This window comes from Amphiprion ocellaris, chromosome 16, assembly GCF_022539595.1.
Source record: "Amphiprion ocellaris isolate individual 3 ecotype Okinawa chromosome 16, ASM2253959v1, whole genome shotgun sequence".
Lineage (NCBI taxonomy): Eukaryota > Metazoa > Chordata > Actinopteri > Pomacentridae > Amphiprion > Amphiprion ocellaris.
The window spans coordinates 4,801,431-4,819,713 of record NC_072781.1 but is presented as its reverse complement, the minus strand read 5'-3'; the positions used below and the strand labels follow the sequence as shown (position 1 = coordinate 4,819,713).

At 37.2% G+C, this 18,283-nt stretch overlaps 1 protein-coding gene across 2 annotated transcripts; it reads left to right on the top strand.

The window, feature by feature from the left end:
• Positions 1-1,019: 1,019 nt before the first annotated feature.
• Positions 1,020-10,084, top strand: si:ch73-52p7.1 (uncharacterized protein LOC100321084 homolog). 2 transcript variants are annotated; one of them, XM_023293190.3, is made up of 3 exons: positions 1,040-1,171; positions 2,782-2,882; positions 8,592-10,084. In XM_023293190.3, the coding sequence occupies exon 3, from the start codon at positions 8,668-8,670 to the stop codon at positions 9,463-9,465; it is 798 nt and encodes a 265-aa protein (XP_023148958.1). In that variant the 5' UTR covers positions 1,040-1,171; positions 2,782-2,882; positions 8,592-8,667; the 3' UTR covers positions 9,466-10,084. The 2 variants fall into 2 exon arrangements, with proteins under 2 accessions (XP_023148959.1, XP_023148958.1); XM_023293191.3 differs by lacking the exon at positions 2,782-2,882 and having other exon boundaries at positions 1,020-1,171.
• The last annotated feature ends 8,199 nt before the right edge of the window (positions 10,085-18,283 follow it).

Below are 18,283 nucleotides of genomic sequence, written 5' to 3'. Positions count from 1 at the left end.
AATGCAAGTTTAAAAAGCTTTACGATATAAATGCAATACATGACTGAAATTACTGAAATAACTGAGTTAAATTAAGGCTACAGTGGAAAGTAATGCTGGCAATTATACTGGTAAAATCACACATGATAATGAAAATAAATGAAACGAAATATTACATTGCACCTGATAAATGAAAATATGAAACACTGCATTTTACACATTGAACGCATCAGTTACTGGGTGGAACTGTGTGTTTATTGCACGTAAAAATCTAAGTGTTGCATAAATAAAAGTAGGATATTATTAGCAAAATGCACCTAAATTAAAGCAAAGGTTTATAATATTAACAAAGCAATGCAACAGCAAAGCACCACATCATATATTTACCAGCTTGTGAAATATTTTGCATGTAGTCAAACTTTATTTTTCCCTTAAGCTTGAAACAAAATATATATGCATCTATCTGCTTGAAAAGGAGAGAGAGTAAAAATTAAAAGTCAGTGTGGCTCCACTAATAAAATCAACAACTGTAGTACGATAAAAATCCCACTGCACTCATGAAAGTCAGTTCTTAGTTTCCAATTCCTTCCTCGTTCACTGGAGCTCAGGGCCGAATAGAAAAATTTCCGACTGTACTTGAACGCAGCGAACTTGGCTCACGTCCCCATCGCGTTACCGGGAAATCACCAGCTCTTCCAGCAGAATTTCCCAAAAAACAACTCCTCACTCTGCCAGCAAAGACTTCAACGTGTCGATTTACTGACAGATGAACGATTTAAAAAGACATTTGTGCTTTCATTCCGGGAAATATGACTTTCATACAGAGTGTAGAAGATGTTTTAAAAGCAGATTCTGTTTTAAATGCCAAAACATCTGGCTGTGCTCTGAGCATGCGCACACCTGTATCAGCTTTCCTTAGAATAACAATAAATAAAGGTGTTCCACTATCCAAACAGAACAAGTCTGCTTCTCTGTGAGACGAGCGTGAGGTGATAAAACGTGAAACATCTGTTTGTTTCAGGGCCGCACACACTTAAAGCCGAGCCCCACTTGATGTGAGTTCCAGCTTCCTCTGTGGGATTCTTCATGGATACTTCCCACATCCTGACGTCAGCTGGATGTGTGACTTTTCCTCCCCATCCCAGCCTCATACTGACGCATTCACATATCAGCTCCTCAGCAGCAATTTGAGGTAAGTTACACCCCACAAAACCTACCGAACAAACTTTCTGAATGTGTTCCGATCACTTTTTTACACTTTGAAGTCTCTGATGGCATCCTGATGTTAACTCTGTGAACGTAAGAGGAGCCAAGCCTGCTGTATAATCTCATGTTACATTACATAGCTTGTGCATTCCTGCTTCTGTGTGTTATGTAATATTCTCGCAATTCTGCTCACATGGAAAACTGTAAGCCGCCTGTGATGCTGGACCTTTATTTTGCCGTTTCTTGACATCTCGCTGTGAACTTCTGACTGGTTCTGGTTGAAGCGATTTCACAGTTTCCAATGAAACAGTTAAAAGAGGTCAAACCTCATCCTGAATGCACAAACTGACTGTAAAGTTGACGTTTGAGTCACCTCGAGTCCAAGTCAGTGATTCATTTTCCAAACCACATATTTGCTCAGACGCTTACTCACCTTTTATTTTAGTAGGTAAAAGTTTTTCCAGCTTGGACACAGAAAGACGAGGCTGGAAAATGCTAAATTTGCCTCTAACACCATCTTTTCCATTGCTGTGAACTCGTCCTTTTCGGCATATTTGCTTTTTGCTGGTTTATTAACTTGTCATCATTTGGCCTGTTGTTGTTGTGGTGATGATTCTTTCCTTCGTTGCTATTTTTACTTCATGTTTTCCCCTTTTTTTTGCAACCACAACAAGAAAAACACATTTAACCCTCGTGTCGTCCTGCGGCGCAAAACTGACCTGGTTTAAAGTTTGAAAATGTGGAAAAAAATATATATTTTCACAGTGAAACTTCTGATGTCCACATTTTTGACATTTTTGGGAAATCTTTGAACATTTTTTGGTGGAAAAAAAGAAATGTTAAAAAAAATGTTTCTTAAGAACATTCACAAAAAAAATCAACCAAAATGCAGCGAATTTCGCTGTTTTTTGGTTGATTTTTATGTGAATGTTCTTAAAGAAAATATTAGAAGTTTTACTGATATATATGGAATCACTTTAGATATTTTTAGGATTTTTTTGGAAGATTTTTATTAATTTTTTGAAAATATTTACAAGAATTTTCTTGCCAAATTTTGGGGGAAACTTTTAAGGAATTATTGGAATTTTCTTCCTGAAGGTTTTGCAAATTTTCATAAATTTTGGGGTTTTTTTTGCTGAATTTTTTTTATTTTTTTCTGACAAGGAAACAATATTTTTGGTGCCTGTAAATGAGGACAACAGGAGGGTTAAATGGACATTAGATGCCAGTTTACAAGTAAAAGGATGTGTTTGAAGGAATAGTAAAGTAAAATCAGATAATAATTTTTAATTTACAATAATAAATAATTCAACAAAAATTGAATTGAAGTTGACCCCCCCAAAAAGGCTAAAACTGTACATAATGTTCATGTCAAAAACTGTATTTTTTTAGATAAATTATTCTCTTACAATGTGTGAGCATAAAATCGAACATTTTTAGTCTATTTAAATAAAAAAATATCCCCAGATTACAGATATTGGTCTTCATTTTCACAGTTAGTAATATTTTTGAATGTTTTAACATAGTTTTATGGCACCCTTATAGCTAGATTTTCACTATATTTTATGTTGTTTTTATTTTCTTTTTTTTTTACAGTGTACAGTTGTATGAACAGGGACAGCAGATGAATATAAGGGATAATTGGAAGTAGAGGAAAGAAGAAAAAACAAAGATCTGATCCACAACTCTTCTATCCAGTAAGACTTTTTCTCTAATCTTTGATATGAAGTTACATATTATTATTGATTATTTGAACTTTTAATGAAATTAAACCAAGTCTAGAAGGAAAAATCCCTTTGGTTGAGCTCTTAACAGCTCATAAACATCTGTAATGTGACCCCGGATACACACTGCTTTTTGTAAGACATCAGAAGATAAAAATGTTGGAACCACTGGTTTAATCTTGTGTATTGCATTTTGAAAACTTAGTATATTATCCATTGTGCAAAAACTTCACCTGTTGTGAAATATTTTCCTCTGAAAAGTAGTGAAGTGGAAGTATAAACATTATCACAGACTGAAAACGGCCACAAAAATGCACAAAATGACCAGTAAAAGACCTAAAATGCCCACAAAACAGACTGAAAATGATCAAAAAAAGAAACAAAATGACCAGATTTCTGGGACACATACAATTTGTTATTTTCCATGTAAAATTTGATACATTTTAGTGATATCCAGTCATTTTTATTAATAAGTGATTGCTTCCATAATAAATAATTATGGAATTTGTAAAGACATGATCATAATGAACCTTAAAAACATTAGGTTTTTTACTTTTAATAAAAATGGATGCAAGATATATCCCATGGACTTCAAAAGTCCCTCAATTATACATTGACCCAGCTGTTTAGCTTAGTGTTATAAAATTATAATGATGTTATGATTAAATATTCTTTATGATTTAAAACTACTGTGTAACTGTGTGACTGTGAACTCATAGAACCCAATGTACTCACTAAGTTTCCATGATTAACTCTGGCCCTGAAAACATAACAAGTTGGTCTTGCAAGCAGTCGGTTCATCCATATTTGCACTAGTATGTTACCAAGTCCAACTTTAATGCAGAGTTGAGTTTTTATTGGTTAAACCGGCGATCAGAGAAGGATTTATGGCATCGTTCCTTAATAAGAATCAGCTCATTTCTTTTTGCTGACTAATGCTGAGGCTGTTTGTTGTTCTTCCCTTTTCTTTTTTCTCCATTTTACATTCTTTCTACTACCTTATGGTAACTCTCAGAGTGTGAAAACTCATCATTTCCTGTGTTTTTTTAAGCTTAGATGTACGTCGTTGTACAAATGTCCTGTTTCATTTGCACGCGTGACTCTAAAAGTTCATTAAGTGTCAAAAAACTACATTTCGATGTAGATCAGAGTTTTTAAAATTTTGCTCAGTTTTAATATTTCACTCAGGATAAACATCATATAGCTTTAACCCTCGTCGTCCTGCGGGTCCAAATTGACTCATTGTAAAGTTTGAAAATGTGGGAAAAATAAAAATTTACAGTGAAACTTCTGGTGTCAACATTTTCAACATTTTTGGGAAATCTTTGAACATTTTGTGGTGGAAAAAAAGAAATGTTAAAAAAAATGTTTCTTAAGAACATTCACAAAAAAAATCAACCAAAATCCAGTGAATTTTGCTGGATTTTGGTTGATTTTTATGTGAATGTTCTTAAAGAAAATATTAGAAGTTTTACTGATATATATGTAATCACTTTAGATATTTTTGTAGGATTTTTTGGAAGATTTTTACTCATTTTTTGGAAAATATTTACAAGAATTCTCTTGCCAAATTTGGGGGATTTTTTGCAAATAAAACTTTTAAGGGAAATTTTTAAGGAATTATTGGAATTTTCTTCCTGAAGGTTTTGCAAATTTTCAGAAATTTGGGGGACTTTTTTGCTGAATTTTTGGATTTTTTTCAGACCCGGAAACAATATTTTTTGGTGCCTGTAAATGAAGACAACAGGAGGGTTAAATAAGAACTGTCAGACTTCAGCTTTAAGGCAAAATAAAAAGGAGGAAAAGGGCAAAGTTAAATATACTGTAGATGATAATTTGCTTTTGTTGAATTTAACTCAGGGCCAAAGGAAGAATGCAGCGGTCAGCTCTGTCCGGGCTTCAGAATGAGGCAGAAAGTCGTGTTCCTCTTCTGATATTATTGCCAAACCAGAACATCTACCCAGACCTTTGTAAAAGCCAAGATTTCAAAACAGTGTTTTCTCTGGAATCTCAAAGCAATCTGCACACTTATAATTTGCTGTGTGTGTGTGTGTGTGTGTGTGTGTGTGTGTGTGTGTGTGTGTGTGTGTGTGTGTGTGTGTGTGTGTGTGTGTGTGTGTGTGTGTGTGTGTGTGTGAGAAATTCAATGTGGGCTCCCAGTGCCAAACAATGTAGCTGTAGGTCAGGAGGAACACACCCAGACAAAGTCCTGATCCAAACCAGCTGTCAGAGTCCACATCGTCTCTCCTCGGTACAAGAAAGTACTTAATGGATGAGGAGTGACCTCAGAGCGTTTTACTCTATTATCCAGCTACAAAAATCTCTCATATGAAAGCTGACCTGAGCTGAAAGACTTTATTTACGCAACCCGAGTGTTCTGTTTTCATATAAACACTCATTTCACTCAGACATACGCTGGAATTAGACTGTCGAGGATATAATCCAATTTTAGGAAAGTTGTAATGTTGTTTGTGTTGATGTGAAACTAAATCAGAGGCACTCCCTCAGGTCAGTCAGAGGTTGTTGTTTTAAATCGTTTAACCCTCCTGCTGTCTTCATTTACAGGCACCAAAAAATATTGTTTCTTTGTCTGAAAAAAAAATCCAAAAATTTAGCAAAGAAACTTCCCCAAATTTCTGAAAATTTGCAAAACCTTCAGGAAGAAAATTCCAATAATTCCTTAAAAGTTTCCCTTAAAAGTTTTATTTTAGAAAAAATCCCCCAAATTTGGCAAGAAAATTTTTGTAAATATTTTCAAAAAATTTGTAAAAATCGTCCAAAAAAATCCTAAAAAAATATAAAGTGATTCCATATAAGTAAAACTTATATTTTCTTTAAGAACATTCACAAAAAAAAATTCTGTGAATTTTTTTCCGCCCCCACATTTTCAGACTTTAAAACGGGTCAATCTGACCTGCAGGACGACACGAGGGTTAAAGTCGAGATACAGAAAATAAAACTACATGACGTCAATAATTTGATCCTTTGCTTCAAGATCCATGAATTTTGACCTGGTCTAAAGTTTGAAAATGTGTAACTTCTGATGTCCAGATTTTCAACATTTTTGGGAAATCTTTGAACATTTTTGGTGTAAAAAAAAGAAATGTTAAAAATGTTTCTTAAGAACATTCACAAAAAAAAATCAACCAAAATCCAGTGAAATTCGCTGGATTTTGGTTGATTTTTTTGTGAATGTTCTTAAAGAAAATATTAGAAGTTTTACTGATATATATGTAATCAGTTTAGATATTTTTAGGATTTTTTTGGGAAGATTTGTACTCATTTTTTTGAAAATATTTTCTTGCCAAATTTGGGGGATTTTTAAAATATAAAACTTTTCAGGGAAACTTTTAAGAAATTATTGGAATTTTCTTCCTGAAGGTTTTGTAAATTTTCAGAAATTTGGGGATTTTTTTTGTTGAATTTTTGGATTTTTTTTCAGACAAGGAAACAAAATTTTTAGAAGGTTTTCACAAATGCTGCGTTTAAAATCGGATTGTAGAAAACAAGCCGTAAGTTGAGGCCTGATGGATGTGCATCAGAGAACTTCACATCACAACAGGCAGTCTGAACTAATGATGACTAAATCTGCCTGTCTGTCGACTGCAGGCTCCGTGTCAGCGTCCCTCACAGAGCTGAAGGTTTTGGCTGATATGAAACAAGCCTGTTTATAATCTTGCCATGCACAAATGTCAGCCTGAAGAAGCTGCCAAGAAAAAGCCACAGAAAGGAAGCAAATACCAGTCGACGTCTGTCAGTGCTCAAACGGGACAGAAAAGGGGCTGTGACGGCAAAAACAAAGCAAAGAGTTGTTTCCAAAACATGTCCACACTCTTCTCATTTAAGGACAAGTCAGTGGAGCCACACATGAAGTGTACAAGATAAAACATTTCCTTATGTTTGTAGAATCTTTCACACTTTCCTTATTCTCAGTAAGAGGACTGGATTAAATCCTTTAGGCTATGTTTGTCAGCACAGAAAGTACTACATTCTATTATTAGCTATTATATTATTAGTTATTACACAACTAAAACATCTAAAATATAACGTAGAGTCACATATTACCATGCCTAACTGGATACACACTCTACTATACTTTAAAATCGATGTCTTGCCTTGTCTAAGACAAATTTCTCCCACGGGGGACAAACAAAGTGAACTTTGAAGTTTAAAAGGTCATTTATCTCATGTCATATTTCCAATGATTCCTACAACTCTTCATTTTTATGATGAAATCTTTGAGAACACATGCTGCTTTGTTGCAGAAAACAATTGTGAATTTTGATTTTCACTGATTAAGTATAGGACTATTGGAAAAATGAATGTATCTTTGAAGGCTCATCTTGACAGAAGTGCTGCAGTTCAACTAAATTAGTTTGCTTTCTGAACAGATTTGTTTCTACAGCAAAGTTCTTGATTTGGTTTAACCCTTGTGTCGTCCTGTGGGTCAAATTGACCTGGTTTAAAGTTTGAAAATGTGTGTGTGTGTGTGTGTGTGTGTGTGTGTGTGTGTGTGTGTGTGTGTGTGTGTGTGTGTGTGTGTGTGTGGTGGTGGGGGGGGGGGGGGACATTTCACAGTGAAACTTCTGATGTCCAGATATTCAAAATTTTGGGGAAATCTTTAAGCATTTTTGGTGTAAAAAAAGAAATATTAAAAATGTCTCTTAAGAACATTCACAAAAAAATCAACCAAAATCCAGTGAATTTCGCTGGATATTGGTTGATTTTTATGTGAATGTTGTTAAAGAAAATATTAGAAGTTTTACTGATATATCAATGAAATCACTTTAGATATTTTTAGAATTTTTTTTGGATGATTTTTATTCATTTTTTGAAAATATTTACAAGAATTTTCTTGCCAAATTTGGGGGATTTTTTTTTCCTTTTTTTTTTAAAATAAAACTTTTAAGGGAAACTTTTAAGGAATTATTGGAATTTTCTTCCTGAGGGTTTGGAAATTTGGGGAAATTGGGGGATTTTTTTTAACTGAATTTTTCGATTTTTTTTCAGACAAGGAAACGATACTTTTTGGTGCCTGTAAATGAAGACAACAGGAGGGTTAAATCGGGATTTAGAGACAACTAGTCTAAAACCTTAATTCTAGCCTGATTTAGCCACTTCTTTACCATGTTTGTTGTGTGTCTGGGGTCACTGTTTTGCTGGAACACCCAACTGTGTCCAAGACCCAAACTTCTGATTGATGATTTTAGGTTTTACTGAAGAATGTGGTGGTAATCCTCCTTAGCATTATTACATTTACTTTTTGTATTGGTTAGTATTGTGTTATTGTGTTCTGGAGCTGTTCTGCCGCCAGTTTCTGCCTGATTTGTTCAAGTCACTAATTTGCTTTTCTGATCTGTGCAGAGCTCCTCAGACTGATCCACTGTAGTGTTTGTGGTGGTCCAATGAGTGCATCAAATGAGCTCTATTTAAATTGGCTCAAAGGAGTTACCAGCTGTAGTCAATCGTAATCATCACCGAAATAGCTTCTTTAGAATGGGGCAAAAAAAAGGAGTTATCGTGAAATTAACTATTTTTGCAGCATTTTGAGCTGACAAAGTGAAATACACGCTCTGGGGACATGTGAGATTTTCAACTTTTACATGTAACAGGGTGGTTTTTTTTGGGTCTGAGTGTATTTTATGTTTGATCTTCACTGTTTTTCTCCTGTCTTTTCTCTAGGTTCATGTCTACAAACATAGAACATCCACACATTAGCTCTGGTCAGTATGCAGCCTAAGACTCTGACCCTGCAGTGATGCCGGCCTTCAGCCCTCCAGCTCCTCTCCTCTGTGTGCTGCTGTGCGTCTCGGTGGCTCTGCAGCGATCTGACCTTCGCCTGGCTTACGTGACCCACAACAGCTTCTTCTACTACTCCTGCAGCCAGAACCCAGAACCCTGCAGCACCTCCTCACTGGCAGAGTGCAGATGTAAAGACATCCGCCCCCAGTCGCACTCGTCTCCCGTTTTCCGGATGAGACGTTTGACCGTTTGGTTCACGTCACCGTCGAACACGGCTCGTCTGCTCAACAACTCAGAGGTGAGGCATCTCACTCTGATCCACTGCGGTCCTGGAGGATCCAGAGGGACACCATCTCTTTCCATGGAGGGACATTTTGCTGTGCAGCACCTGGAGAGAGTGACGGTGGTGAACCTGCCGCAGAGGCCTTTTCATAACTGCCCGGATGCAAACAAAGCCAGGAACACGGACTCAAACGCTGACCCAGACAGAGATAACGGCGCCTATTTAGACATGAACAGATACAACAGGGATAGAGACACTAATCTGGACCTCATTGAAGACGTTAAGAGAGATTCCTTGGCTTTGTCAACGAGCCAGATCCAAGACATCTTCCTGGGCAGGGAGCTCGGAGCGGCGTATCACGAACAGGCCAGACTAGGAGTCATCCACGGCTCGGTGCTGGAGTGGGGAGCCGTCGTCAAAGCCTACACAATTCAGACTCACATAGACAGCGATGGTCTGCTGCCCTTTCCTGATCTCCACCTGCCCAAACTACCGGAGACATCTGTTATATACGTCAGCTTCGTCTACTGACACCACGTTAGCTTTTAAGGCCTACAAGAGGAGGAAGATGATCCAGTGTTCAGGAAAAAGCCTCACGTCTCATCTACAGTCTATTTATCCTCTTAAAGTGGGAGATAAAGTGGTCATTAGTTTACAGACTCTGTCGCCTTTGAAGTCACAAATTAGTGTCTTCAAGCTGACATTTGGCACGAGAGAAAGTCTGAGGGCATTTTGTATTTAAAGCCATTTGCTAAAAGATAGAACACAAAGACTGAAAAGACTGTTTCCAGGACATCTTAGGTTCTTTTTAATCTTTTCAAAATGCTAAAGTTCAGTCATCTTCTCAAAGTAGACTTAAGGGAAAATCGTCTAACATTCTTGGGCAGAAACTGAGAAGAAATTTGAATGTGTTCTTTGCTATTTTTTCTGAAATAACTTTTTCTTGTTTAATAGCTTTGATGATATTTTTCACAAGTGGTTGAAAACTTTGCACAGCTGTTAATCAGCATGTCAGAACCAAATCTGTCAACTAATGAGAGACGCTCTGAGGGAAGAGCAAAGTTTCGAGATGATGTCTATACTGAGCTGGGGAATAAAAATAAAAGAGAAAGTGGTGCTACAAGCACAATCCACTTCCATCCTCTGTTAACCAGCTGATCATTCTTCATTCCCTTATTTTTCCTACATATCAAACACAATAGCTTCCAGCCTTATTTAATGTACCAGCTGTTTTTCAGGTGTTCATGATGCAATACTTGTCAGACACTGTAAAAGGTGCAGCATCACACATATAGACAAGGCTGCTCCGTCGTTGTATCATTTCGGATGGAAGAAATCTTTAAAAAATTCATGGTCCTCAGCAGTGGATTTGTAGTAGGATCCAATCATGTGATCGTCAGCAGGCAGCTGATGTAGTGTTCACTTGTTGTCATGGTTACAGTGATGCTATCTCGCAATGATACAGAAATCTTTACCAAATCCGTAGATCCAGACTATAAGCCGCGTCACTGTTAAAATCTAATCAGGTGGTCCTTGTGTCATTTCTGACCTTCCCGGAAAATTCCATCCAAATCCGTCCGTTTTTGAGTAATGTTGCTAACAGACAGACGGACAAACAGACGGATTCACAGACAAACGTACGCCGATCGTCATGTAACTCCGTTGCGTTCCTTGGCGGAGTAAACACGTTACTTGATGAGAAAATGAGCAACTGTTTTCTAAGATAATATATAGTCTATAGCAGGGGTGTCAAACAGGCGGCCCGCGGGCCAAAACCGGCCCTCCAGAGGGTAAAAATTACAGAGAAGACATTAACTGCAGATTGTAAATTTGCAAAACTATAAATTTAAAATAATTTCTAGATCATGACAAGTTGCTTTCATCATAAATTAAAATACCAGATCGCCCATTGTTCTTTTGTCATTTTTTGTCTATATTTTTGTAATATTTTGTCTTTTGTTTTTGTCTGACTTTGTCTCATTTTTGTTGTTTTGTTTCTTGTTTTTGTCATTTTGTTTCCTTTCTGTCTTGTTTGTGTTTTTCTGTCTTATTTTTGTCATTTTGTGTTTTGCTTTATTCGATGTTTTGCATCGTTTTTGTCGTTTTGTGTTCTGTTTTGTCTCGCTTGTTATTCTACTTTTTTGTCGTTTAGTTTCTTGCTTTTGTCATTTTTGGTCTTCTTTGTGTCGTCTGTGTAATTTTTTTGGCTCGTTTTTGTCGTTTGTCCTTTTTTGTCAAATTTTTTGTCTATTTTTTTGTTTTGTGTCGTTTGTCTCATCTTTTGTCATTTTGTGTCTTGTTTTTGTCATTTTGCGTCTGATTTTTGTAATATTTTGTCTTGTTTTTGTTGTTTTTTTGTCATTTTGATCATAAATTAAAATACTATATCATCCAGTTCCTTATATCTGTGACATAGTTGTGTGCCTTTGGGGAAACACTGCGATCTGATAGTTTAATGTGTAAACGATAAACTGAGACATAATGTTGCTAAAATTGTTGAACTTATTTTTCTTAACAAATTTCAGGTTGTTCATGATGTTTTGTAAAAAGATAATTCCTTAAATGTGAACATTTTTGCACTAAAACAAAGGAAAAATTTGGAGCTGTGGTTATTTCTAGGTTATTATGCTGTGGTTTTACTGGTCCAGCCCACTTGAGATCAAATTGGGCTGAATGTGGCACTGAACTAAGATGAGGTTGACACCCCTGCTCTATCACATTGAAGCCTTGAAGTTCTTAAGAAAACATTGTTAGTCTTATGCATTTGACCACTTTAACTTTAAACTAGAGTAGTAAGAAGTGATGAGAGATGTTTTTACGACATTTGTTTAGATGCCGACTCAAGAATTTTAACTATATTTGGTTCCAAACACGAGATTAAAACATGTAGAGTGACATCAGGCAGTTTGACTCAAATAAGAATAAACTGTGAAAGCTGTTCAGGTTTTCTAGAGAATGACAGAAGCTTCTCACATTTCTCCTTTTGCCCAGAAACAAGAGAAATCACTGGAGGCTGAAGCTAATTTGGACTTTGTGGTGAAGCAAGAGTCCCTCAATGTTCTGCTCTCTAGGAATTCCCTGATCTCTGACCTCGAGTCTGCTTCAAATCAAGCAGAGACTTTAATTCTGTTTTCTGTGCATGTTCACTTTTACAACTCAGCCACAAGATGGCAGCAGATCCATTTGAGAGGAACAAACTGGGACACTGAGGAGACCAGCAGCAGGAAGAAAACAAGTTTTAATCTTCCCAAAGTTATTTAAAACTGCAGTAAACCTTAAATTTAGCAGATGTGCCGTGACACATATCAACTGCTGACAAAAACTTATGAGGAATTTGTTATAATGAGGCCATTAAGAGCTAATAAAGCACCATTTGATATTTATTTGTTCAAAAGTATAATTTAAAAACGTCACAGTTTGCATCTTTTTCTATAAGAAAAACAGCAATTAATGATTTCTTTATCATTCATGGGTTATAAATTTAAGAGGATTGATTTTTGTTCTGGTGCTTAAATCAGCAGAAGAGTCAAGAACATATAATTTGTATTTAAAAAAAATAAATATATAGTAAAAATATATATTTGGGCATATGTGCATATGCATAAATCTAACATTGCAGATATATAAAAAGTTTCTTATAATAAAGGCTTTCCATGGATTTCTAGATCAAGTTAGTGTGAAACATACATTTGAAAAGGTTAATTTGTCAATTTTATTTTCATGTTTTAGTATTTTTGTCGTTGGATGTTTATTAGTTTTACATCACTGGTCATTAGGAGGCACAGCTGCATATGTCAGGATCCACATCGCGTGTCTGTGGCTGCATTTGTAATGTGATAATGACTGCAGGCCCGTTTAAACACCATGAACACACACACTGACACCTGCTAGAGAGCCGCTTATTTGCATGATAAACGCGCAGATCTCCTCCTGAATGCAAACTGATCCAGCCTGTTGATCCCACACCTGAGAGGTCACCAACCCACTGGTGAGGAGGCTTTCCGTGGAGCCAGCGCCGTGCGTAAAGGTCGAACCGTGACCTCCACTTTGGGCTGATCTGAACTCCCCCAGTAAAAACAAATCAATTACACGTCCAGGGTGTAAAGTCCTGCTCTGTGTGTAAATATTGATGCCAGTTTAAAAAGGTGGACGGGCCCAGACTAAATTGGATTGATTTTAGGTGGGCTCTCCCTCCTCCGCTCCCCTCCAAGTGCGTCTTTAACCACGCTGCCGCCGTCTCCTCACCGGCAGTTTAGCAGTAAAACATTTTTATAATCAGACGTTATTGTTCGCCGCCTCCTTGTGGGAGATGCGCCCATGTTCATTTTTTAAAAGGGCAAATCAGCCATAATTCAGTTTATAAACTGCAGCGCGCAGGGGAGAAATGCCTGGATGAATATTCATTAGAGCCCGCCCGAACTGCCACGCTCGGTGATTCATTAGGCATATGTAAATATCACTCACTTTAATTGCCCCTAAACTGACTCAACATAATGTTGTCATTAGCAAATTATTACTTATTTGTGATACTAATGGTACGGTATGGCGGGCAGAGCTGAAGCTCCACATATATGATTGCAATTACAGCTCTTTTTTATTCACAGGATGGCTGCTAGGATCTGATGGATCTGTGCTGCGTGCGTGCATGCGTGTGCGCGCGTCCAAACTGCCAACACTTAATTTTCCTGCATGCACTGAAACACACACATGCACACGTTGATCCTCTGGCCATAAGTTTAGAATGATTTCAGCCCTCAAGCATTAAAATCCTAAATGCAGTTGGTGAATTAAATTAAACACAACTAAAAATACTCACTTCCATTTATCTGTATTTGTGCTTTAATGCCTTCACAGCATGCTGAATAAAAACCAAACGCATGAGTATATTTGTGTTTTCACACAGAAAATAGTTTTAAATATGTGTGCAAAAATATAATCATGTTTTTTTTTCTTTAATGGCCATAAATAAAAAGCCAGATTTTAAATGGCTTTACTGTTTTCTGTATGTTCTGAGTAATTTCTATCTAGATTATCCACAAACTGAAGTCACTGAAAGGTGCAACCCATTTAGATTTAAACTGATTCTGCATTAAAAACACATGTCTGAATGAGAGAGGAGAAAAAATCAATATTTTTTATCATGCACAATGTCTGATATTTGCAGCTTAATACAAATCTTGCATGTTATATTAAAATTAGCTTTCCATCAGTGGTTAAGATTAGACAGAATATATGCAAAACATTTTAGAGGCTTCAATATTACTGCTTTGAAATGATCAAATTCAGTTGTGTGCAACTTAAAGAAAAAACTTCATTATCACTACAATGATCTGCAGAAGCATAACTTGTTTCTTATTCATTTGAGGAAAACCGGTGCTGGATTAGCAGTTTTGTGAGATTTATTTATTTCAACACAAAGTCAGTTTAGCTTTAAAAACACAAAGCTCAGCCTCACATTTCTGGCAGTTACCTAAATCCTCTGACTCACACTGAACCCAACGACTGTCACATTTTTAAAATAAACTGCTGCTGCATTTTCTTCTCTCTTTTTTTTTGCAAAAAAACATAAAAAAATAAAAAGTCCGTCCCTGCTTGTCACAGTCTGCACAACACGACTTGGCTTGGAGTTGTTTTATAGAGGCAGCAGCAGTTTGAAACAACAACCATGACCAAACAGGCCCGCAAAACAGAGGGAGAGAGAGGGACAAATAATGATGTGTGTGTGTGTGTGTGTGTGTGTGTGTGTGTGTGTGTGTGTGTGTGTGTGTGTGTGTGTGTGTGTGTGAGGGAGCTAATAAAGTAATGTGATGGATGATCTCCTTTCTCCCAGAGGGACCAGCACCATGTAAATTGGCCCACACAATGCATTATGGATAAGGCAGTTGAGATTATAGCTTGTTAATGTGTCCCTCCCTCGTCCCCTCCCTCTCCTCCCCTCTCTCCCCCCCTTCTCCTTGCATTTCTCTCTAGCTCTCTCTCTCTTTCCCCCCTTCCTCCCTCTGCTTCGGCTCAGGCACTGACGTGGTCACCTCATTGTCGGGGCGCGTGGGTCTTTTAGGTGCAGATGGAGAGGGAGACGGGTTGTACTGCAGCGATCTGCCAGACTTACTGGAGTAACTTTATGTATCTGTGTGTGTCTATGTGTGTGTGTCTGTGTGTTACACTGTGGGGATGACAGTTTATCCACACAATCGCTTCATGAGGAATCACCTCCCATCTGGGGATCCAAAAGCTGCTCCCCAGCAAAAGGGGAACCACAGCATTTTCTGTTTAAGATTAGGTTTTTGCGATCTAGTCACACATGGATAAATGTAAGTTGACACAAGTTCCTTCTAATAGAAACAGGTTAAGACATGTTGTGTGTTTGTGTGTGCAACAGAGATGGCGAGCCAGCCACCGAGCAGCCAGCAGAGACGCTCCATCAGCAGGGGCCAGGACTGTGGACATATGTCTCCTCCCTCCCTCACCCACCCACCCTACACCCTCCTCAGGCCTCCTAAGAGGGTGCCAATCTCCCCCCCGTCCCCCCTTCAACTCCCTCATCCTCCCACACTCTCCCCCACCATCTCCCTCTCGCTCCACCTTACAGGCCTGTCCAGGGATCCGCCGGGCCATCTGTTGAAGCGGGGCCAGAGGAGCTGGTCTAGAGGAAATGCTGCTCCAGTGTGGCTATGTGGCTGGTGTTGCTGTCGCTAACTAGCCTGGGTGGTGTGTGCGTGTGTGTGTCTGTGTGTGTGTTTTGCAAAGTAGATGTCAGGGCATCCTAGGGTAGATGCTTCCTTACATATTTGTCCAACAAAAAAGAAAAAAAAATGTATTATGCATTCAGGGGGAAGTGGACTTTCTTCCTCTAAGCTTTAAAACCTAAATAACTGATTATTAATAAAACAGCACATTGTTTCTTTATATGAGACAAGTTTAACTGACTGAATTTACTTCAATTTAATGCACTTTTTTTTGCTTTTTGGTGACTCCTGAACTGAAGACACCTGAAAACCTGAACACACAGTGTCACTTTTAATGGTTCAAATGCTGCTCCTGACCATATTTTATTCTATTTTATTGATTTTTATTTCATTTCATTTACTTCCCACATTGTATATATCTTGCCTCTTTTGCATGTTGTCATTTTTAATATAGTTTTGTTTTATATGTACATTTGATTTTTTTAATTTAATGTTTTATTACTCATTGCTTGTTATCAATGCACTATCCAGTGGCAGCTATTTACATTTTCATCATGCCTCCATGTAGGATGACAATAAAGCTATTCTATTTTATTCTATTCACACATTCACCTCGTTGGTATCATGTCTGAAGAAGCAGTCTGTAAAAGTTAGTATGGTAAGTTTACCAGGTTGGACTAGTTATATTTCTACATCACTTGACACTAGTCTGAGGAACCCAACGACGAAAGGGTTGAGCAGAGATGAAATGATCGTTATGATAAATGTATTTTCTCAATCATATCTCTTATATGCACAAAATCAGTTTGATAACTGTGAAAACGGTGTGAAGAGTCAATCTGAAGTTGCCTCTCATATCAGATCAGGGTGTGATCTGAGCAGAGAAATTAAAAACCTCTCAGCCTCTCCCTGTAGTTTAAATTTTCATTCAAGCTAAATGATATTCAGCCTGAATCAAATAAGAATTAAATTAAGCTGCTGCATGTTCAACTTTATAGAACATACAGCAGAATTTGTTAGCTACTAAATTAAATCATGAAAATGGTAGTATTTTGGTAGTATAGGTCATGTGGGGTTTCCTACAATAAAAAAATATCACATGACAATCTAAAAACATTGTAAGAATGTGAACAGAGTCTCCCATAGTGATAATTATTATAGTTATTAGCTGAATCTGCAGCTCTGCTCAACTTTATGGAGTTTTATGATGAGTTGCAACTCATTGTTTAACTCTCTGGTCCACAAATTTACTGTTCTGGTTCACTCCCACCTCTCTCATAATCTCATTTTTGGCAACAACGGACAACTGCATTCAATGGGAAAAGAGCTAACAACTGTTATAAGTCAATACAAGTGTGACACATGGTCAAGACGCTTGTTAATTAAGCAAAATATGCTTTAGAAATCCATCATTCCCGCAGCCTGAGAGAAAAAAGTCTTCTTTTTCATTCAGTATTATCAACCCACCACTGTTCTCTTTATCACTGTTAGTTTGACTGCAGGTAATAGATGTCACCCAAGTTTTGTCACTTTCCCTAAATGTGACTGACTGTACATACAGAGATAAACAAACCTCCTGAGGAAAGAGTTTTTGCACAATGATACCCACCTTTCCCTCAAAGCGGCCACACCCTTCCCAGTTTTCAGCCTTCATACAATTTAAATGCTTGAGTTATATTAAAATTCAACTCCAGTGCATTTGTCATGAAGTGGAAAATTAGCTATAAAGACCAAAACTGTTTTCTGTACCAGGCTGTCACCATGTTTATTTCTGCTGTAAAGTTGTGCATTTTAACATGGGGTTTCTATGGGGATTGACTCACTTTTGGAGCCAGCCTCAAGTAGCCATTTGAGGAACTGCAGTTTTTGGCACAAATGCTTTGGCTTCATTTTTCAGCGCTGGAAGTTGCCATTTGCTAAATGTCCATGACGTTAACAGCTTAATAAAATCAGCAGTGTTAAATATTCCATGTCAGAAAAAGACTTCTTCTGTTTTCTTGTATAAGGCCTCCTTTAGTTAGAAACAGAATATCTCTAAAGAAACTGACTTGAGAGTGTCTGATATACTACTCATTACCTTAGTGGTCACTCTTCATCCAGTGCTACATATGCTAATTGTTTGATTATTCTTAGAATTAATGTTTTTTTTTTTAAATAAATAAAGATCTATATTTATGCACCAGAGTCACTAGATACACAATAGTCACACCAGAGAGCAAAGGCTCCACAGCAAGACTTCCATCTGAGGCGAGGTCAAGGCTACAAAATCAATTTGTTTGGGGTTAGAGAACATTTATAAATAAATACTGTTTGTCTGACATCACTGTGGATTTTTTCTGTATTGACCTTGATCACAGTCTTTCTCTGACATTAGTTAAGTATTGCCAGTCCCTAAATGCAATGATAAATATTTAATTTAAAGCTGTATTGATTACAAGTGGACATGAACTGACATATTTGTGTCCAATTAAATACATACTTTAAGGACATTTCCTCTTTGTCGAAAGCGAAAACATAATCCAGGTAACATTATGCTTCTTTTTAGACATATCTGCAGTTACACATTAATTGTAAGTTGAATATAAATGTCATTTCTAGGAGACAAGTTGCATAAACCCATTTAAGTGTCGCTTAACATCTGTATAACATGCACCAGACATCTT

What these genes read in the sequence shown, in the direction of transcription:
- si:ch73-52p7.1 (XM_023293191.3), top strand. Translation starts at nt 8,668, where the DNA reads ATGCCGGCCTTCAGCCCTCCAGCTCCTCTCCTCTGTGTGCTGCTGTGC.